The sequence below is a fragment of the Pipra filicauda genome, unplaced genomic scaffold (genome assembly GCF_003945595.2).
Source record: "Pipra filicauda isolate LSUMZ 115617 unplaced genomic scaffold, ASM394559v2 scaffold22_size4397567_pilon, whole genome shotgun sequence".
Lineage (NCBI taxonomy): Eukaryota > Metazoa > Chordata > Aves > Passeriformes > Pipridae > Pipra > Pipra filicauda.
In genome coordinates this window covers 1,041,990-1,064,845 of record NW_024104343.1, presented here as the reverse complement: position 1 = coordinate 1,064,845, position 22,856 = coordinate 1,041,990, and the positions used below count along the sequence as shown (strand labels likewise).

At 40.4% G+C, this 22,856-nt stretch overlaps 1 protein-coding gene across 3 annotated transcripts in view; it reads right to left on the bottom strand.

Annotated features, from left to right (window-relative positions):
* Positions 1 to 16,360, bottom strand: part of DIAPH3 (diaphanous related formin 3) — a 206,110-nt gene extending 189,750 nt beyond the window's left edge. For all 3 annotated transcript variants that reach the window (XM_039381538.1, XM_039381539.1, XM_039381540.1), the window contains exon 1: positions 16,134 to 16,360. In XM_039381538.1, the coding sequence (XP_039237472.1) occupies positions 16,134 to 16,283 (150 nt within the window). In that variant the 5' untranslated portion in view covers positions 16,284 to 16,360. The remainder of the gene's footprint in view (positions 1 to 16,133) is intronic.
* Positions 16,361 to 22,856: the final 6,496 nt, after the last annotated feature.

The following is a 22,856-nucleotide window of genomic DNA, read 5'->3' as shown; positions in this document are numbered from 1 at the left end:
GAAAGTCTGCTCTAACACCCTGATGCTGACAAATGATAAAGACTTAGCAGAACATTAACGACATAGGAAGGAAGAAAGGAGAATACAAAGTGGAACAAATCCTGTGTCTTCATTCAAAGTTATTATAATTCTCAGTAGATGGGGAACAGACAGGAGAAATTGGGTTGCAACAATTTATTTCAGTATCTTTGGAATGTAAAGCAACCCACTCTTTTCCCTGACTAGCAGAAATACTTCACAGAAGATCAAAGTTACTTCCAATGACTGAGTCAAAGACCTCTTAAAATTTTTTTCCTACTTGAAGCTCCAGAAGATTAAAAAAGTACAGCCTTCCTTTGACAGTCAAATTGCTCTACAAGATTCACTTCCTACTATGTGAGAAATACCACTGGTAGCAGTAGAGCTTTTAGGAAGAGCAAGACTTCATAAACCAAGGTTCACAGAAGAATCCCTTTGATTAAATAACTTCTTATTCCTAGCATGCTCAATCTCACAGAGATGATTTTACTATTCTAAAATTTACAGAATTTAGGCCTGTGCACAGCCACAGCTGAAATAAGCACACAATATTTCACACTGAATTTTGTTTCACTGTATACTGAAAATTATACAGCCTTTCTTATCTTTAAAGTAGTTGTTCTGAAATCAGTATAATTTTATGCCATAAAGAATTTTATTATGCTTTTCATTTTTGTCTACATAAGATAACTTTTAATAAAATTCTGTTAATACGCAGGTTTTCTTAACCTTTATGAGCCTTACAAAATATTTGGAGCCGCTCTCTCTGCCAAGCCTGAGGAACATGTACCAGGCAACTGAACCTCAGGAAGCAGAAGATCCCCTACCCTCTCCCCAACAGGCAGGATGGGACATAAGAAATCAGGGGAATGGAGGTAGGTCCCTGCTCTGGGTGAATCCCCTCCTGGCCTATGACAAGACACCTGTTGTTTGTTAACTGAGAAGGACTAGTGGGTGATATGGTGCACGGTGGCCATTTTGAGCACTGTGACCACAAGTTCTCCCTTCTGGGTGAAATTAAGGCCAGCAGAAGGGTGCCAGCAGAAATGCCATCTTGGACTTCTGGCAGGCAGACTTTAGCCTGTTTAGGACATGGACTGACAGAGTCCCTTGGGAGTCAATCCTAAAGGGTAAAGGAGCCTGGGAAGGTTGGACATCTTTTAAGAAGGAAATTTTAAAGATACAGGAGCAGGCTGTCCCCATGTGCTATAAGACAAGCTGGCAGATAAAAAGACAAGCGTGGTTTAACAGAGAACTTAGGCTGGAACTCGGGGGGTGGAAGGGGAAGACTGTTTTAGCTCTGGAAGGAGGAGCAGGTAATTCAGGGGGACTACAAGGATATTGTGAGGTTATGTTATGTAAGGAGAAAATTAGAAGAGTCAAAGGCAAACTGGAACTGTGGTTAAAGACAAGAAAAAAAGTTTCTTTGAATACACTGGCAGCAAAAGGGCTCCAGAGAGCCTCCATCCTTGGCGGGATAACAAAAAGGAGATACTTAATGCCTTCTTTACCTCAGTCTTTAATACCAAAACCAGCTGTGCTCAGGATACCCAGCTTCTAGAGCTGGAAGTTAGTGATGAGGAGCCGAGTGAAACCTCCATAATCCAAGATGGAAATGGCTAGTGATCTGCTACCCAAATTAGACACCCACAAGTCCACGGGTCTGGATGGAACGCAACTGAGAATAATGAGGGATCTGACAAAAGAGCTCACCAAACCACTTCCTCTGCAGAGGAACCTGACAATCTGGACCAATGGGCTGAGGACAACAGCATGTCATTCAATAAGGTCAAGTGCTGCATCCTGCACTTTGGTTACAACAACCCCATGCAGTGCTGCAGGCTGGGGGCAGAGTGGCTAGAGAGCTGCCCAGTAGAAAAGGACCTGCAGGTGCTGGTCAGCAGATGGTTGAACATGAGCCAGCAGTGTGTCCAGGTGGGCAAGAAGGGCAATGACATCCTGGACTGTATCACAAATAATGTGGCCAGCAGGACCAAGTGAAAGGATATGAAATGGCTTTAAGTTGTGCCTGGGAAGGTTCAGATTAGGCATTAGAAAAAAAAAATAATGAAAGAGTAGTCAGGCACTAGAACAAGTTGCCCAGGGAGGCGGTGGAGTCACCATCTCTGGAAGCGTTCAAAAGGCACTTGGACGTGGCACTTGAGGATATGGTTTAAGGGTTGTTATGGTGGTGCTGTGTTGACAGATGGACTAGATGATCTTGAAAGTCTCTTCCAACATTGATGATTCTGTGATTCTTGGAATGTGGAGCACTTGAGATAGAAAACAGGCTTGCTTCCGCAGTGATCTTGAAAGTAGATAATGTTTCAGGTACTTGCCACTCCTCAGTGAAGTAGGAATATGATTCCTGTCTCTATAGTTTCTAAATAAACAAGCTAAAAGAAGCACGTGTTGATTGTGTAAAAAGCAAGGTGTTTCTGAACGTAATGAGGATTTGCCACTAAAAGCAGACAATTCATCAGCATCTCACAAATAATCCAATACAATTCAAACATTGAAAAGTAGTCTGCATTTTAGATTCTCAACATGTTACTAATTTACCTGAATTTAAAAGCAAAAAAAAATTCCTGGTCACCATTACACAACACTGTATTTGTAAGAAACAGGCTGGGAATAATAAAATATAAGTATTTTATAAAGCATAATGCAGCAGAGAGTAAGTTAATATGCAAATAAATGCCCATGACAAGAAAGGAAATATATTTATTTAGTTGAAAGCTACAAAATAAAGTAATATTAAACCTTAGATTTCTTAATCTTCTCTTACTACAAATTTCATCCTTGTTATAAAAGGAATTTGGAGTAAATACATTTCCCAGTTTTCATCCTTGCTATGAAATATAAAAACTGCCCTGCTCTAAGCCACGTTTAAGTTGCCCAAGGCTACAAAATAATCGCACAAAAGAGATACGTAGTATTATTTGCTGTTTTCCAGAATCAGACACAGAAAGATTAAAGCAACAGAAAACTGAGACAGGGAAAGAAGTGTCCATTGGAAAGCACACCTTCATTCCAAAATGATGTTGCGAATAAACAGAATACCCACCTTTGAAGATATTAAAAAAAATCTCATATTTTGTGGTGTTGTAGGTTTTTTTTTTACTGTTAGCCTTTTACTAAATAGCTGTCATTTCCCTTTTTAAAAATAAATATACATGTGAACAATTGGTACTACTCTGCAGATGATGTTTCTTTAGTCTGTGAATGGGTCTTCAGTACGCTCTGAGAAATTTAAGGAGTTGGGGAGAAGACTGTTTACTACAGAACTATCAGGCTCTTTGTCATCATCCTGAAAAACCACAATAAACCTGCTGACATTTTAGGGCTACCATTACAAGTTGGACAAGTCCAATAAGCTACATAAAGGACAAGTGCAATAATGCAGCAAGTTAGCCCTTTTAACAGGGGGTGGGGGGGGGGATAAGCACCTCACAAAAACAAGCAGCAAAATCTCGTGCATCCAGACTTAATAACCCTTACATGACACTACCAAAATCTAAGTTTTGGTTACCAGAAAATACTTTCGCTTTGAGAGGACTGATAATACTTCCTTAGCTCTCCAAGATAAACACATATAGATAGAATATATATATATATATATATATATATATATAGAATCAACATTTTATTATCAACCTGTCAGGCTCAAATTTTTAATGATCATTTCCACCCAATGAATCTCTGCTAAAGAAATAGAAACAGGAGATTTAAGTCAATATAAGAATTATAGGTGGAGGCAACACACTCAACACTACTAAATTTGCGCACCCAATCAACAATAGCCTGGTGACTGGTTCCTAAACCAGGAAACAGTCGTGTTTCTCAGCATGTGTGACACACTGTCCAGCACAAATCTCACTCAAATTTGCACTGAAGCTCTCAGTTACACACAGAAGTACTTCGGAAGAAGTTGTATAGCACCGGTCATAACAGCTGAGCTTTAGGTGATGACAGAACATGACTTCCTAGACAATTTCAAAGACATTGTAAAATTATGTATATTAAGAAAAAATATTACCTAAAAAAGAATAGTAGAGGCAATGAAATCGGTAACTTCAAGAGCAAGAGAAAAAAAAAAATCTGCTTTGTGATCAGTTGCAGAACCTCATCTCTGATTAAGTTCAAGAAACAGTGTTGGCATGGCACTGAACATACCTATCACGGTTTGAACAAGCATTAGTGAGTTTCACAAGCAACTGTTACTTTGTTAAACACGTCATTTTAAGCTAGCATGCAGCCTAAGTAACTTCAATATTAAACATGCAATCAAAGATATCCTAACTTTGGCACATGTAAATTGGCACAATTACCTGAGTCAAGCTCATTTAGTCACGATTAGAGCATTCAAAGCCATCCATACATTTCTGCTACTTGCACTATGTTACAGGTAATTACTAGTTTAGTGAGACTTTGCCAATTAACTAAATTAACTTCAAAATTAAGATAGTTTCTTGTATCAGTAAGGTTATTTCTATTGCATTAGCAGTAAGGTTATTTGCTTAGCATAGCCAAAGCAAAACTTTAGCTGTCTTACCACATCATCTGTCAGTGTCTTGATATTTAAGTGCTGTAAATCAAACAGGAAACCAGTCACATCACAATTGTGCAGTTAAAAAAACAAACAAAGAAATAAACAAACAAAACCAAACAAACCAAAATACAAACCCCCAAATCTCAGTTATACTCAGTTACAGTTACTTTTATTCAAAATTAGATGCAAGTTAAACAGTGTTGCATCCTGACACTTGAAATAAAGGAATACTTTCCCAGCAAGTCGCACCTTGTTGGTGTACAGGGCACAGCAAGTCATACAGGGAATAGAGTGTGGAGTCAAAAAATCTGCAATCTGATCCTCAGACAGAATAATATCAGAAGAATGTAAACCAAGCACAGGTTGAAACAAGTTGTGTTTTATTATATTTTATAGCTAAATATACTAGAACAGATGACCTGCACATAATTCATCTCCTAGACTTGTGTCTTCTAGAGATGGCTGTGGGACACCAACAACAAATCAGTCCAGAGATTTTAAATTCAACAGAAGAAAATGGAGCTCCTCATGAATTGAAAACCATCTGTCAACTTGCAACACTCAAGTTGCAATAGTGTTGAATACTCTCAAGTAACGCCTCTGTGGCAAGCAGAGCATGAAGTTACAAGCAGAAACCAACATAAGCATTTAATAATAGTAACATCCAAAAAATCTATAGGTCACTCAAAACAGCAGATCCTGAACCAACATTGCTCTCCACTGCACATTTGCAAACACAGCAAGTGCCAGAACGTACAGCTCTTGCACAAAACCAAGAGCAACACAGAACACTGGCGACTGATGAGTCAGTGTTGCAGGGATTCTGTATATAGTTTTTATGATGAGTCTGAGAACAGACTTGGCAGGAAAATTTGAAGAATGTGAAGTCACATACTTAGTCAGACAGACTCTTACCCCTTCTTAGACTCCCCTCACTGCCTAGCGTGCAAAGCTTGCCAACAACTACAGCAACTGTCAATGGCTATATACAAATTAATCATATTTGGAAACTCTTGTTTTGTCTTCACCAAGTCAACAATATTTGACTATCGCTCTCTACAGGTTCCTGGAAGGAGTTTACAGCGAGTTGGGGGTCAGTCTCTTCTCCCAGGTAACATGCAATAGGACAAGAGGAAATGGACTCAAGTTGCACCAGGGGAGGTTTCGCTTGGATTAGTAAAAATTTGTTCACTGAAAAGGTAGTCAGGCATTGGAACAGGCTGCCCAGGGAACTGGTGGAATCACCATCCCTGCAAGCATTCAAAAGGCATGCAGAGATGTGGCACTTGGGCATGGTGGTGAACATGGTGGTGCTAGGTTAATGATAATGGTCTTAGAGGTCGTTTCCAACCTCTAACAATTCCGTGACTCTACAATTATTACTTCTGACATCTTCTCTGATTCATCCCTCAGAACTGAAGAACAATTTGTGTTAAGTTGAATATTATCATACAATAGCTCTACTCCAAATATTGTCAAGAAACTGAGGAAGAAGCATCTGATGAATGGTTATGAAGTTTAAAAAGCAAGTGAGGTGTAAGGAAATACAGTATTCACTGACACACTTAAGTTCTACTATAAAAATAAAAAAAAATTGAAGCCAGGTTAGTACTGAAGTTTTATGACAATTCCATTCCATGTTCTAATAGGTGAGGATTTCTAATAAATGAAAACAACAACAAAGTGAAAATATTTCAATCCAGTCAGGAGATTTAAGATTTGTATCTCAATCTTCCCACTGGTGTTCTCCTGCTGCAGAGGTAGATAGACTTTTGCCACACACACTGCCATGGAGCTGGGTTTTAATACTTGTTTTTCCCATTCTACTAAATAGCTACCAAGACAGTATGAGTATTAATTTGTGTACTTGCAAAAGCTTGTGACTTGGCAGTTAGCAAGTTTTGGTATAACACCTCTGTCCTTAAGTGAGTGAAGCTGCAAGAGAAAACACCAACATATGGTCTTTCACTGCAACTAGGTAGTGAAGAACATAAAAATTTATTCCTTTTTCGTACAGATGACTTAAATCACTAAGCCTTAAGCAATGCACAGATACCATTGTGAAGCTCTCCTAACAAAGTAGGAGACTATGTAATCTGCTTATAATGAAAACCACTTGCATTCTGTGCTTTGAGGTGGAAATTCAGGATTCATGTCCAACTGTAGTGGTTTGAAAAACAGGAATTTCAAAAAAAGCTAATTTTAAAAGGTTTGCTACAATTTTTTCTAATGTGAGAGAGAAGAAGTTTTCAGACATGCACAACTTAGTATGGGGGAGGGAAATATATTACAATTTATTATTATTTACAACATATATACATATATATACACATATATATATATATAAGTTTTAACTATCTCTTCTATGGTGAAACAATATATATACATAGATCGTCTCTCCTTTCCTTCGAAAAAGAGTCCAGAAAGAAAGGAGAAGAAGTCCTCTTTTCACTTTCAGGCCACAGCTCTTCCAAATTAATTTTCTGCGGCACTGGTAAGTGTCTCTTATTTTTAAGGCAGCAGTTCTGACTTGTCGCAGCTAGAGTTCTTTCTTCTGCAGCATGAAATGCAAGAGGTTAAAATCTATCCCCTGCTCTTGCTTCACAGAGATTCCCGCCCCCGGGGAACAAATTCTCGGGGATTTCCACCCCTCCTCCCCGGGGTCAAGGAGTTCTAAGGCTTTTAGTTTAGTTCAAGTTCTGACCCTAGAAATGAGTCCAACTGACTCTCTCTCTCCCTCTGCTCTGTTCTCGGATTCACTGGTCCAATTCGCTGCTGCTGCAGGGTCCAGCCAGCTTCTCACCACTCCTCCCCATCACGGTGGGAAAAGGCAGTGAGGTTGGTGGGAAAAGGCGGTGAGGTCGGCTGGAAAACTCCTGGGGAGTTTAACTCCCAAAGTCTTGGCTGGGCCAGGGCAGTGGGGGCCCACGGGCTCCCCCAAACCCGGGGGGGAGACTCCCCTCGGCACTTACATGACTGTATGCTGCAGCCGCCTCTCCAAAGGGTCATGGCTAGTCTGCCTGGCCTGCTCCAACCCAGAAATCTCCCCGATCTTCCGGGGTCCCCCTCGGTTGCTAGCTTCAGGGGGCTTCTCTCGGTAGCTGTGCTGCTCCCGGCCCCCCGGCCCCGCGTCACACGTGGTGCATTCAAAGCATGGCTGCTTCTCCTTCTAGCTACGCAATTAAAATTAACCTCTTCCATTTTTGTGAGTATGTAATTTCCACAAGGGTACATGAGCTTTCAATTGGTCCAGTATTAAAAACAATACCCCCTGGGGAAAGGCTTTTTCCTCAAACCACCACACCAACTCATGTATATTCCACTAAAAATGTGGGGGAAGCAACAACATCAGGTTCATTCCCACTTAAGAACTTGGATATTTTGCAACTGCTCTGTAGAAGACACCATCAACATCCATGTAACCAGGCAATTTTGGATTCAGGTTTTGTTCTTAGAAAAAGGCAGAAGTCAGTCGGATAGTTCAAGCTAGTGTTTACTTTTCATTTAAGTTGTAAAATTCAGCAATGGAATTTACTGTGGTAAAGGTGAAAAGTTTCCTATTTTGTACATCAGAACACCTCACTGACCCAGGTCATCTGACTAATTAGTGAAAAAAGACCACCACACAACCAATTAAGGACACCATAATTGTATAACAAACTCAATATACAGACATGAGTCTCCTCTATAAGTCTTCATCTTCCTGGATACCTACAGTACAGGAGCATAAAAATACCACCATTTCTTTCAGACAATGTTGTGAAGTCTAGTCGAAAGTATATGCTAAAAGCCTCATTAATATCAACACTGGTGACATTGTATTTGGAGACTTCTTTATAAAGGAGAAAAAACTCCATGCAAACAACCTAATGTTCAGATCTTTTAGCACTCCAATATTAAAAGGTTGAATGACTTGCCGTAAGACATCTCTAAAGACTTACTTGGTGAATTTTATGTTATAATACTTCTCAGTCAGAGGAGCTGGTTAAAACATAAGAACTGAGGTTATCTTCTTCCCCTCTCCCTTACCAAGTCCTTCTCTTCCAACAAGGCTGTACAAAGTAAAATCAGTTGCCAATTTCACTCATCTTCTGTAGCATTCAAGGATAGAGGGGACACAGTGATGTGAAACGTTACGTGCAGTCTTAACCAAAAAAAAAAAACTACTTGCCACACTGGGTCTTTTAATGGCGTTACATTTAGAGGGGTGTTGTGACTCAAGAACAGGAGCGTATTTTTATTCTTACTAGGCCAAACAAAACAAGCACATTTCTAGTACGGGGAAAAACAACTAGCCCAGGAGTCCAGTAAAGCCCAGGTAGAAGCTGGAGTGCCTTACTACCACAGGAATATTTGTCTATTTTCAGACCTGGATATATCAGTTCAGAGAAGACATATTCTGCTCAAGTGATCAGGTTGCCTTAAATACAGGTCTGCAAGTAAATAAATCTAGCTTAAGTAATATTCCTATAATATTCAGTCACTGCTAAAAACACAAAATAAGATTACAGCTACTGCCTTGCAATGGATGAAAATATTAATATGCTATTCTGTGTCTTCCATGAACTACTTCAAAATAATAAAATTATTGCTTTGAAAACATAGGAGCTATGTACAAGTGTTCCTCTAGTCTATCATGTAGAAAGTAGATATGCAAAATTGAAAAACAGATTAACAGTATTTTAAGAATGCTGACATCCTGTTTCTAGTCAGACACAAAAACATGAAGAGATGAAGGAGCTAATTAGGACAGTTCAGAAGGAGATTTGTCAATCATAAAAGGAATTAGAAGACAGACAAGTACACCGCCATGCACCCCTGCCAATATGAGAGGAGTTTTAGGCATGCAAATTAACAGGATCTCAGGCAGCTAAACAATTTCAGCATGTCCCTCTACCACTCTGAAGTACTTCAATTTACAAAAAAATTAAAAATCACACAGAACAGTATCTAAATCCTTTGAGATCTTCATGTTTGCCTTCCTTGCAGATGAAAACAAAGAAACAAACCCACATATAACCCCTTCAAAACCACCACACACATGTATAGGATCTTTGATATATTACACAGAGTTCACAGCCTGCATGTAGCTTTGAGAAAAGAAAAAAGAAGGAAAAAAGGAGGGCTTAAGCAAGATACAATGAGTTTTAGAAGAACTGGCCAACTTGGGCCTGAACACTGAAACAAGATAAACTAAGACTAGAAATGCACATACAATCACACAATCCCCTGTGTACCTTTTTAAATTAGAAAGTAAGGAAGAACCTATTGCCATTAATTTTATCAACAAAAAAGATTCAACACTAGTTGTTTCTTCCTAAAGGATATTCTCCAGCAGAAACACAAGTAGAAGACTGAAGCAAGGATTGCAAGGAAACCTGTAGACTTAGAGAAATGTTAATTGGATGACTACAGTGAATGCTATTACTTTAGGATCTCCTTTGTCACAATATTCTCTCAGTAATTTTGCTACCTCAGTCTGTAAGCTCATCTTACAAACTGCACAGCATTTCTTGCTTTTAATTTCCAATACATTACTTCAGCATTTAGTTAAATGGCTTTATCACACACTCTCTCTTGTTTGGAAACCAGTCTGGAAAGTAATCAGGGCAAAGCTATCTTAACATGACAGTTTCTACACAGTGATATTCTTTAGACATTGATGAGTTAAACTCAATATTGGTGCTAACAGGTAAGATCATATTACAAAGTGCTAGAACAGAGCACTAAAATTTAATATCATAACCCACAGCGTTAATTCATGCCAACAAAAATAACAGCATGAGGAATTTACAGTTTTACAAAGCTGCGATAAAGTGTTTCAGGTAACATCTGTTCAGCAATCATTTCTTTAAAAGACTAATTTACATTCAAGGTCTTACACTGCAGCATAACTGCAGCAATAATTCAGTCACTTTGTAATTAAAGATATTGACACAGATCGGTCTTACCTTCTACTCTATGCCAGAGAAATGGAAGTGCTTCTGCTCTTAACTACATCGTTCTTTGATTTACAGACTGTTAAATGCAAGTGTTAATTTGTCTATTTTTAACAGATTGGAGTAAACAAGAAACCCTTCTTGATTCATAAATTTCATAAAGAGCTAACTCAAAAACATAACCTGAAAGTCACTGAAGACAGGTCAATGGTATACTGAGATTAATAGAAACACTTCCAACTTGAGCTAGAAATTGATCTTTTGATGACTAGTGTCTACAAAATGTAATCTCAGTAAAGTCCAGTTGGAAGTCACATAATCTAGCACTCACTGTAATGATTTCCAAACATTTCTAAGGGGAGGGAGATTAAGGAGAGGAAGTGGCAAGCAATTGCTTTTTGACCCACCCTCCCCCAGCAGATTTCAAAAGTTTCTTGCTCAGTCAATGTACATACAGAGAACAGGTATAATATCTGACATCCTTCAGTAGATTTCCTCTTTTTACAAGGTCCTAAACCACAAGGGTGAATGCAAGAGCTTCCAGTAAGCTGAAGTACCACAGTATCTAGAACACCTTTTATCCTTTTAAGAGTCCCACTCTTCTAAACCTTGGACCTGCTGAACAAAGCCATGCTGATATGTGCTTAAAAATTAAGGACTGTTCCTTAAAAAAAAAAAAAAATTAAAATGATTCTGCAAAAGAACTGAGAAAACTGAGGTTTAAAACTCATTTACTTCTTCTGAGAAGCTAGTTTATTCAGAAAGGCAGTCCTTCAATGCCTCACTTGATTAGACCAAACAGTTATAGTGGTTGATTACAAAGCCTTTCTTGTCCCACCACTCCTTGAACGCAGCAAGTTTTAAAAATCAGTATTTTCCTCAGCTAAACAGGATTTTCTTTAGAAGGAAAAAAAAAAAAAAAAGATACATGTTAATGATGTCACCTTTGTCAACCAGCAATCCAATTTCACCTCAAGGTTTGTCAGGGAATCAAATTATTTTTCAAGTTAGCATATCTGCTATGACAGATCAATAAGTTGCATTGACTGGAAGGGTTCAACTTGGAACTTATTTTCAAGCCTTGTGCACTGAGGAAAATTACACTTGCACAATCTGAATTAATTGAGGTCAATAAATCTAACAGCCAATTTACTTTGACAAATGTACAGCAGATCAGAAATAAAGTTGAGGTAACATGAGGTATGGTACTGTAAATATCCCAAACACAGAAAAGGCCACAGCCGAAATCTAAGACCAGATTACAGAGAGCCTAAGGGGTGAGAGGTAGGCTTTAAGCATTCTGATGCAAAACTAATTTAACTAATAAAATTACATTGAAGAAGTACTATGGAAAGAGTTAGATGCAACCAAGTTAACACCCATTAGCTCAGCTGGTTAGAGCATGGTGCTAATAACACCAAGGTGGTGGGTTCACTCCCCGTATGGGTCATTCACTTAAGAGCTGAACTCAGTGATTCTTGTGGGTCCCTTCCAACTCAGAATATTCTGTGATTCTGTGACAAAAATAGAAAATACTTCTAAGAACATTAACTCCAACCATAAACTACCAAGTCCATCACTAAGCCACATGCCTAAGTGTCAGATCTACGTGTCTTATAAATACCTCATGAGATGGTGACTCAACCACTTCCCTGGGCAGCCTCTGCAATGCTTGACCACATTTCAGGGAAGAACGTTTACCTGATATCCAACCTACACCTCCCGTGGCATAACTTGAGGCCCTTTCGTCTTGTCCTATTGCTTGTTACCTGGGAGAAGAAACTGACCCCCACCTTCTACAACCTCCTTTCAGGTGGTTGTAGAGAATGATTAGGGTCCCCCCTCAATCCTCCTTTTCTCCAGAATAAACAACCCAGTTCCCTAAGCCACTCTTCATAAGGTTTGTGCTCCAGACCCTTCACAGTTTCTTCATCCTTCTCTGGACACATTCCAGCACCTCAATATCCTTCCTGAACTGAGGGGCACAGAACAGGACACAGTACTGGAGGTGTGGCCTCACCAGTACCAAGTAGAGGGGGACAATCACTGCCCTGGTCCAGCTGGCCACACTGTTCCTGATCCAGGCCAGGATACCACTGGCCTTCTTGGCCACCTGGGCACACTGCTGGCTTATGTTCAGCTGGCTGTTGACCAGCACTCCTAGGTCCTTTACCACTGGGCAGCTTTCCAGCCAATCTGCCCCCAGCTTGTAGTGATACACGGGGTTGTTGTGACCCAAGTACAGGACCCAGCATTTGGCCTTATCAAACCTCTTACTGTTGACCTCAGTCCACTAATCCAGACCGTGTAGATCCCTCTGCAGAGCCTTCCTACCCTCAGACAAACCCAACTTGGTTTCATCGGCAAACTTACTCAATCCATCCTTCTCACTTTTTTGGGGGAGCAAGAGGGGAGATATACGATCTGCGTCTCAAAATAAACAAACCAGTCTTGTAAGACAACAGAAGGTGGACAGGAAGGAGAGTTTACCAATTTTAGATTTAATAGCTGAGTGATAAATATTCTGTCTTGCAATATGTCAGGGCAGAAATTTATGAAATGATAGAATGAAAAGTTGATCCCATAGTACCCTTCAAGTGAACCATCCCAATCAAAGAAGCTGATTGATGTGCCCAGCTATTAAAATAATTCTACCTGTACCACTGTGTATGCTACTCCTCCAGAAATTATTAGCCAGGACAAACCAGAGTTTAGAGACTATAGTTCATAGCTCCATCAGCTCCTTAGGTTTTGTGACATGGAGCAGCCTGCTGCTTTTTACTGACCACTAAATTCCACAGCTCACATTTGTAAATTATTCCATTTAACAGTTTACATGAAGACAGAGACAAAATCCTGAACTCTATTCAAGAAATATTCAACTCCGACTCTTCTTAAGGTCACCCAGTGAGTTAATAGCATACCTGGAACACAATCCAGGTTTGAAGAACTGTAATTCATCACTCTTCTATCAACATCCAAGGACAAAATCTTTAAGAGATTATTTAAAAATGAAAAGCAGGACTACTGCCTAAGGCCAAATACTTTTCAAACTTGCAGTTTGACAAAGCATTCTCATGAATTAAGGGCATTCTCACTCAGCCCTGCTTAGAGTTTCAGAAACTGGGCAAGGAAAACAGGGACAGGCCAAAATAAAATAAAATAAAAAATTTAAAAATCCCACACCTACCTACATGATGAACATATGCCCTACAAAACTAAGTCAGAAACCCAAATTTAACTCCCTTAATTTTCTGCAGCTGGGTCAAAAATCAGCACTATGACCTCAAAAAGCCAGTCAGCAGATGCCTAGATTGGCACATTCTCAAAATGACCCTTGCATAGCCTGGGAAGCCTAAACATATATCAAACAAGCTCATCTGCACCAAAGAGAAGGCCTTCTCTCACTGAAAAGACAGTCATATCTCAGCTAAGAAAAAACTCTCACTGGCTTTTACAACATATCTGGCAGGGTTATACTCTGTATAAACTATTGTATTGCCATTCTAACACATGGTTAGCAAAACTGAACACGATGGCAGCACCCTACTTCTGTTTTCACACATAATTGGGGGGGGGAAAGGGTAAGTTATTGCAGCATCTTATTTGCACAAGACCTTGGCAGTTAAAGTATCAGTAATAAGTAAAACCTCTTGACCCAGTGCTCTTGTCAGTCTCAAACACACACAAATTCACGTTTCCTACTCACCAGAGCAATAATCCAACCATCAAGTCATATACCAGTAACACTATCCAACCTTTTAGACTGGGAAGACCATGTAAGTTTTTTCTTCACAGATCAAATACTAAAGCACATCCAGCCATGACACCTGCACGACTAAAGTGCATGTGCTCCCAGTAGAAACACAGCCATTTATAAAGACAAGCAAACAGCACTCGGTCAGTTTCATATAAACCCATTCTAACATATAGAGAAAGGCACAGTGACATAGGTCAAACAGCAATCTCTGCAGCCACAGTATAAAATGCCAGGAGCAAGTTGTGACCTTCCAGAACAGGTTTGGCCAGCCTACAGTTTGATATCGCTTATTGGGTATCTTTTTTGAACCTGTGCACAAGTGCCAGACACTCAAGTACTGAATATTACACAAATACCCTTTAGAATCAAGAATCTAATATCATGGCTAGGCTTCGCAAATGAAGATTTGGGGAGGGCTCTACCCACATTTGCTACAAGCTCGCTGGTGGCTAAAGAGGCCAATGAGAGACAGGCATGTCCGGTTGCAAAAGGCACAGCAGAAAGACTCCTTGAATGGTATCAGCAAGACTCGATTCTTTCTGCGTTGTCTTTTCTCCTCGAGAGTGATCCTGCGTGCATTCTCAAAAGAAGCAGCAGTGTTATAGATGGTGTGTCCCCAGACTTCCCAATTGGAGGCCACAGTAGACCAGTGATGATGAACAATATGGCCAAGGCTGAGATGTTGTTTCAGGGAGTCCTTGTGTCTTTTCTTTGGGGCTCCTCTCTTGCAGCAGCCAGTGGCAAGTTCACCACAAAGCAAGATCTTAGGGAGGCGGTGGTCCTTCATCCTGGAGACGTGCCCTGCCCAGTGCAGCTGTGTTCTCAGCAACATGGCCTCAATACTTGTGACTGCTGCTTATTCCAGAACAGACGTATTGGTCACATAATCTGACCAGTGGATGTTCAGGATTGTACGGAGGCAGCGTTGATGGAAGCATTCTAGGAGACGCAGGTGGTGGTGGTAAATGACCCATGATTTGGAATCTAATATGTTAAGTATTATAGTGTCTCTTTTGTAAGCACATAACAAATACAGCTAAGAGCAGGTGGGCTCAGAGACACCTGAACAAAGACTAATGTGCATCATCTAAATATGAGCAAGGGATGCATCTGCTCTGCTTGTGGTGGATACTGCTGGGTACAACTGGATGTTGGCCCCTTCTCCCCCGCAACTAGCAACAGGACAGGAAGACATAGCCTCAAGCTGTACCAGGGGAGGTTTAGGTTGGCCACTAGGAGGAACTTCTTCACAGAAAGGGCGATTAGACATTGGAATGGGCTGCCCAGGGAGGTAGTGGAGTCACCATTCCCAGAGGTGTTTAAGACTGGACCGGACCACGGTCTACTACACAAGGTGGTGTTCAGTCATAGGTTGTACTTGATGATCTTGATGTCTTTTCCAACCTACTTGATCCTATGGATACAAGGCCTGTAGAATATATGTTTGTCCTAGCCTTCATACTTGGAAATTTCATAATGTCCAAACAAAAACTGGTTATTTCTGGGTACTCTTTAGTTAGAGTACATCTTGCAGACACATTATCTTGCAGACAATTATTAGCCATTTCGAGTTCCACAGTTCCTTGGTGTGCTAACCAAAAGCTTGTAAAAGGAAGACTAGGGAGCAGAGCTTTACTATGTCCCTTAAAAGTCAAAGATTCAGTATTTCACTATACACTCCCACCCCGCCCGCCGGTCTCTCGGGGGCTCCGGGCAGTGACCAACCCGGGGTGGCGGTGTCACAGCACGGCCGGGCCCCCCGGCACAGGCCGGGCAGGGAGAGGCCCCACGGGGCCGGGCCGGGCGGCCGGCAGGCCCCACACCTCCGCGGGGCAGGGGGCGGATCGGGACGGCTGGTACTTACGAATTTGGGCTTCCTGCCGTCCGCCGCCTCCTCGGGGCCGCCGGCGCTCCCAGTGCCCGGCGGGCCCTTCCTACGGAGCCCCTTGTTCTCCCGCCCGCCGCGACCCGGCGGCGAGGACGGGCCGCAGTAACGGGGCCGCGGCGGCTCCATGGCCGCGCCCGGGCAAGGAGGGGAGATGGATGCGGGGGGTGCGGGGCAGCGCTGCCTCGCGATCGGGCCCAGGCCTGGGCGCCTGCGATTAGTGCGGCTTAGCTGGGCTCGGCCAGGAAGGGCGCCGCGGGGGGAGGAGGGGAGCTCAGCGCTAAAGCCGCCGCCTCAGCGCAGCAGAGGATTTAGCGAGGAGCAGCCCCTAATCCCGACACACCTGGCCGGAGCACGGGCAGGGATAGGGGCGCGCGCTCCCAACGGCCGCGGCTGGCGCAGCCCGGGAATGTCCCGCCGTCCGAACCTTCCCGCCACCGCCGGCACCGCCCCCGCGTCCCCGGCACGGCCAATCCGCAGCGCCGGGCCGGGAGCGGCGCCTCCCGGTTGGCTGCGCTCGCGCCAACCTCCGGCGGATCAGCGGCTCGCGGCGCGGGCCGGGAGTTCTGGGCACCGCCCGCCCCCGAGAGCTCGCGCGCCCCCGGACCCCGGTCTGCAAGGGCCGGGAACAGAGCCGGGAGCGGGATGGGAGTGGTCCCCCGTCAGCTCTGTGACAGTGCCGGCGAGAGATGGGAAAATCGCCCTGCTTTGAGGTACAGCCGCCTCCGTCTAAGGCGTTAAGATACACTTTCACACACATAGCCCTGGAAGGAAGATTGTATTTCCTTACCTCTCACATGCTGCCTTTTCTTCTGCAGGATCTGAACGCGAGGCGTGTCCCTGCCCTGTTTGGCCTAGGATGCCAATTTTCAACTCCTAATTTTGTTAAAAATTCCGATTTCATACCTCGAGCCGCTGTTTGACAGTGGTTCGTCTTTTTCTGTATAAACTTCTTATATAATTAGAGCGCTGATTTTTATAGGTAAATATACATTATTGTATGGAATCATAGAATCATCAGGGTTGAAAGAGACCTTTAAGATCATCCAGTCCAAGCGTCCCCCCAACACTGCCACTGTAACCCCTAAAACACCCAGCACCAGATCCAGGTGCCTCTTAAACACCTCCAGGGATGGTGACTTCACCACTTCCTTGGGCAACCTATTCCAGAGTCTGACCCCCCCAAACAGGGAAAAAAAATTTCTAGTATCTAATCCAAATCACCCCTGTCACAGCTTAAGGCCATTTCCTCTGCTCCTCTCAAAGCAGGCACAGTGTAGAAGAGACCGACCTCCATCTCACTACCATCTCCTTTCAGGTAGAGAATGATATATGTATACATATGTAAAATATATAAATAATATTTCTAATATTACTTTTATACCATCTTGGTGGTATTAGATTAAGAAAGCGAAATAACACAGAAGAGACATAGTCCCTATCCAAAACAATGGCAGTGTTTCCATCATCCTTCTCAGGCCAGGTTTTTGTTTTGTGATGGTCACATGAAATGCCATGGCTGTGCTGCCATGGCAAAAAGAACATGTGTACGAACATTCTGCATTTGTTTAATTCAACCTGTTGTTTTCCATCACTGAAAGACCTCCAAGACTCTGGTTTATGGGAAAATACATAAATAAAGATTTCATTATGCTATAAACTGTCAAATTGTGTATGTTTGGCAAAACAATTGAATTCTCATTACTACATACAATACCTTGCATTTATCTTTATTTTAAATTAAGAGTAGTTAGAATAATGATGCAAACCAGAGACTTATGTAGGGAAAACTCTTTCCAAATCACAGTGTTAGGAATCATTAAGAAATGGAAGGCTAACACTCAGGATTCATATCTCTAGAGTATTTTCTGAAGCAGAAAAAGTTTCCTTTCTCTTCTGTCATTCAGTAAGAAAGATATTCATGTTTCCATATTATTTTTATCATTTTCTGTTGCCTTGAACGCACTGAAAATAAAATGCTCCCCCCAACAATTGCATTCACTTTTCCACATAATCTTAAGGGCTTTTATTCCAAATGCAATGACTTCAAAAGAATGAAAAAATCTCATTCCTTCATCATGACTTACACAGGCAGTGACATACAAAATGTAATGTCTGCCAGTACACAGAGCTCTGGCGAAACAGCAGAATTCAGCCCCAAACTGGACCTTTGTAAGGCTGGGTTTTAACACAAGGGAGCTCTGGCACTATGCAGAGTAAATGCTGTAATTATTTGTATACATTAAACTGTTCATCCTTTGGCAGCTTTCTATAGATGTTTTGTAAATTTATATTGGAATTCTTCATGGAGAGTATAATTAGCAGAACACTGTTTAATGTCATGGTTAATGATTTCCTGGAACATTTGATTAGAAAATTAATCAGCCTATGTGTGCATATGATAAAGCTGTTTAAATGGGCCTCCTAATTGCACTGTGGTAGAATAGAATGGCTTGTGCCAATATATCACTTTCAAGGTACTGTGTTGCAATAACAGAGAAACACTAAAGGGAATAATTTATCAGACAGTTTTACTAAGCCAAAAGTAAATGTTAGTACTTTTGATCAATTATTATTTTATACTACCACTCTTGTGCTTGTTAGGTGCTCCACGGAACAAATACACTCTGGCAACAGTTTAGCTGGCCAAGATTAATCATGACTGAGGAAAAAATTTTGAGAAAAAAATGCATCAGTAATACTAAAATTGAGCAGAGATTCTACTTAGCATGCATACTGTCCAGGGCATGCAAATAGCTTGGCCATTTTGCATTATTTTTGTTCTGGAATGAGAAATTTTCAGTTATAAAAGTCTGAGACAGTAAGTGCGTAAAGTTAACCATGAATATTTGCAAAACTTTAGATTTATGGATTTATTTAGGCTTTTAACATTCTGTTCCATCTGTTGGGTTTTTTTAATATACTCAAGTCTTAAAAAAAAAAAGCTTTTCTAATATTCATTGTTCCAGGGACACAGTTTTTCAAATAAATTCCTGTGCAAAGTGTTTCAAAGCTGGCATTTGACTGAGTTTAGGCAGTTCTCCATATTTCATTTGGAGACACCTGATTCTTTCCTATAAGATGAAAATAGAACAGTCAATTAACTGTTCTTTCATTAGGTTCATCCTCTTAAACTGTAACTAAAGTTATGAAGGATTTTGTCAGCAATGTTGTTGTTTTTATAAAGCAAGGATACAAGTTTAATACTAACACTATTTAAGTATGATAACAAGGAAAACCTTCCAGAGCCACAGTTCCTATGGCTTGGCAGAAGCAAGGAAATGACAAACAGACATGTCTTTTCAGGAAAATGGCTTCTTCTTTCTCCTGTGAGAAGCACCAAACAGGCCATCCTAACCCAAATCCCTCAAACTTGCATAGCTATTTTTAAGTTATACCAGTTCAGCATGTATTTTATACCTTTCCCAATGTCTTATTCAAACAGTTAATACAGGAGTTACACCAAGATGGTGTAACTCACAACGTCGATAAAAATTACATTGGAAAAACATGGCCAGTCTTCATGTCTTATAGAGGAAAATGATGCTGTTTTATCTCAGTGTAACAGTTAATTTGGATACATGTCCGGAATAAAGACAAGTGCCAGAAATATTCAAACACACAAAATATCTTTTATTACAGTGAGAATAAAAATAATAATAATAAACTTAGCAAGAGGAATTAAAAACTAAAAGAAAGGATACAAAATAACTACCTTATCAGGTGGCATTAAAACAAATACTACAAACAGCATTTAATACAGTATTAACCAGTGAAAAGGGATACCAAAAAAAAAAGGGATCTTAACACAATATTATGGATAACTATTAACATGATACTAGTTAGTAAAAAGGGAACTTAAAGGGAAATACTATGAACAATATTCAATAATAAAAGGAGAATTAAAGGAACACTAAAAGGATATTAAAAAGTTTGTTCTCTCAGTTGCTTCCTATCAATAAACTGTGCTTACCCACACAGACAGGCCAGGGCTGGCAGGATCTGCAGCAGCTGGTCGGTGCCCATGCTTAGCGGGCGTCCCCGCGGAGCAACACAGTCTCGGTGGCAGGATGAGTATTGCTCGACTCAGCAGCTCCGACACCCCATTTTTTATCAGTTCCACATTACACTACGTAGGGCCAGTACTCAGTATAAGGTGATGCCTGAATGGCAGCCAAACACCGCCTAATCATGACCTCATGACAACAGTCTGCGCATGCCCTACTTGTAGGGCAAGGGGCGAGCGACCCCTGCCCACATCATCTTCCTCCCATCATCATCTTTCTCACCCCTATGTATGACCTCTACCATTGTGTTTCAAGGGTAGATGTATCTATCTTGCAATATGTAGCAAAACCAAGGAAGAACTCAGCTCTGATAACAGGGGATATCAAGCTGACTTGCTAAAAAGCACAATGGACCTTACAATTAGCTTGTGCCATGAAGTTACATTGTTCCATACTCTAGCTGGTTTCACATCCTAATATGATTCCTTTCTCATGCCTCTATGCTCCATTGATCATCTAATTCAAAAGTACCCCCCTTACACTAAGGAAACCTTTAACCGTTGTATTTTTATATTGCAACAGTGGTCATTAATAATTTAAATGTATTGCAATGTAATATCATTAAATGTAACCTATGGATAAGATGTTACTTAATTTTCACAGCATGGGTGGCTCACAAAACATATTATTCCATTATTACGATAATGGGTTGATAAAACGTCAAATAATTCATCTAGTCTGACCTATTAACTTTATTAAGGAACCTGTCTGTTGGCAAGTTTATCATACCAATAAATGAACAAATTTATGTTACAGTTATGAGAAAATTCATACTCTCTTCAAGTAATAAAGTTGTATGGAAGAAAATTTGCTATAGTTTTTTTTCCTGTAAGACAAACAGAATTATTTTGGCTTTTTGAACATCACTCGATTGTCATTTATTCAGTGTCAATGTCACTATAGTAGAATATGTTGACTCTGCTATCTGTTTGTGGCATAGACTAAGAAAAATGAAAATCAATAGCTAAAACTCTATGCAGGAAGTAGGGAGGGACTTACGACAGGACAGATAATTAAAGAAAATGCTGTCTTGCCTGGTATGTTGAATGGCTTGTCTGTAGAGACAAGCAGCTTTGTACCATTTGGATCACAGAGTTGGTAAAGTTCAACTAGTCAGACTCTTGGCACATACATTTCTTGTTTCTTAAAAATCTCTGAACTAGAGTCTTCTGAAAACAGTTCTTTTCTTCCCTTTCTTATATAAAAAGAAGTATTATGGTCATATTTCAAAAAAGTGTTATGATCATATTTTTTGCAATTCATTTCGCTACCGAGAGAAATACTTTTGGAAACCGGAATCTTCTTGACTTTCATCTCTGTTCTTTATGCTAGGTGTCTTGTACAGTCACACTTTCACAATGGTATCAGTGTTAAGTGCCAATGCAATATGTTCCTTGCAACAGTTATAAAAAATACTTGGGTTTTAGAGAAACACAAAGGACATCAGGGCTCTTTTTCAGTTTTGCATGGCAGTAATTTCCAGGCATTTAGAAAACATATAAGTAAAGGACTCAAGCTGAAATGACTTTTTCACTGGGAGTTATGTCTAAAAAACTTCTATACATTTTTTATTATTACTGAAGAAAACAACAAAGCAAATGGTTTTATCAGATCCTGAAGGTACAGTTGTATAGCTGTCTTTACTCAAGAATGTACAGACAAGAAAAGCATCCCTGAGGACAGCGTATGTCACGATCCTGTTACTGATTTTATATCAGTCATACCTTTTTGAAATATCAAACAAAATTTTACCTGCAATGTATTTATTTTGTCTCTTTTCTAGTCAGAATTTAAATTAAGGACTTTCAGAAGTAGTTGTAGTCTGAATAGAACTATCCTCCTTCTTGAAGCTTTCAAAGTCACCCTGTAAAAGCTGAAGATATAAGAAGTAGGAAAGTAGTTTGCTCCATCAATTTATTGTGGATTACATGTTGCTAGTAATTTCTCACAATGTATCTTAAGCTAGCCTCTCATTCAGCTGAGAAAATTTAATACACCTCCTTCAAGATACTGCCTAGATGGGAAAAAATCAGTAAAGAAGTCCATTATGCAGTTCATCAAATGGATCTTTATGAGGATATTGGACATGTGATTTGTGGCACTATTTAGGATACATTACATACTACATTATTATAAAGTTCAGGTTTGTAATTTAATTATAGGTCAAATTATCTTCAGTTCTAACTTTAGTCGAAGTGACTAAGCCAAGCCTAACAACTGATATAAATTATAAATGGTCTGAGTGTCATGGGCCACAATAAAGGCTGTGTTACATAATTTTATACTTCGTGTGGGATTTTCAGAGCCACCTAAAGAATTAAATGAGGTGTTCACACGTTGTATATTCTACCATTATGCTATTATGTGTTCCTAGTAAAATTATTGCAAACAGTCATTTTCTCCCCAAAGAAAATAAATATGTTTTCAGAGGATAAAATTGTGTTGAAGGATTTTTGTGAATATAAGGGTTCATAGAAGTGTGACCAAGCACAGAGGGGTTTTTTTAAGGCCATTTACGATAAAGATTTTAAGCCTTCTGTCAGAATTCTGGGATGTAATTATTTTCCATTACTTCTTGATAACCCTCTGAATTTCTCATAGCTTTCCTTTTTTAATATCCTTCTGTATTTTTTTA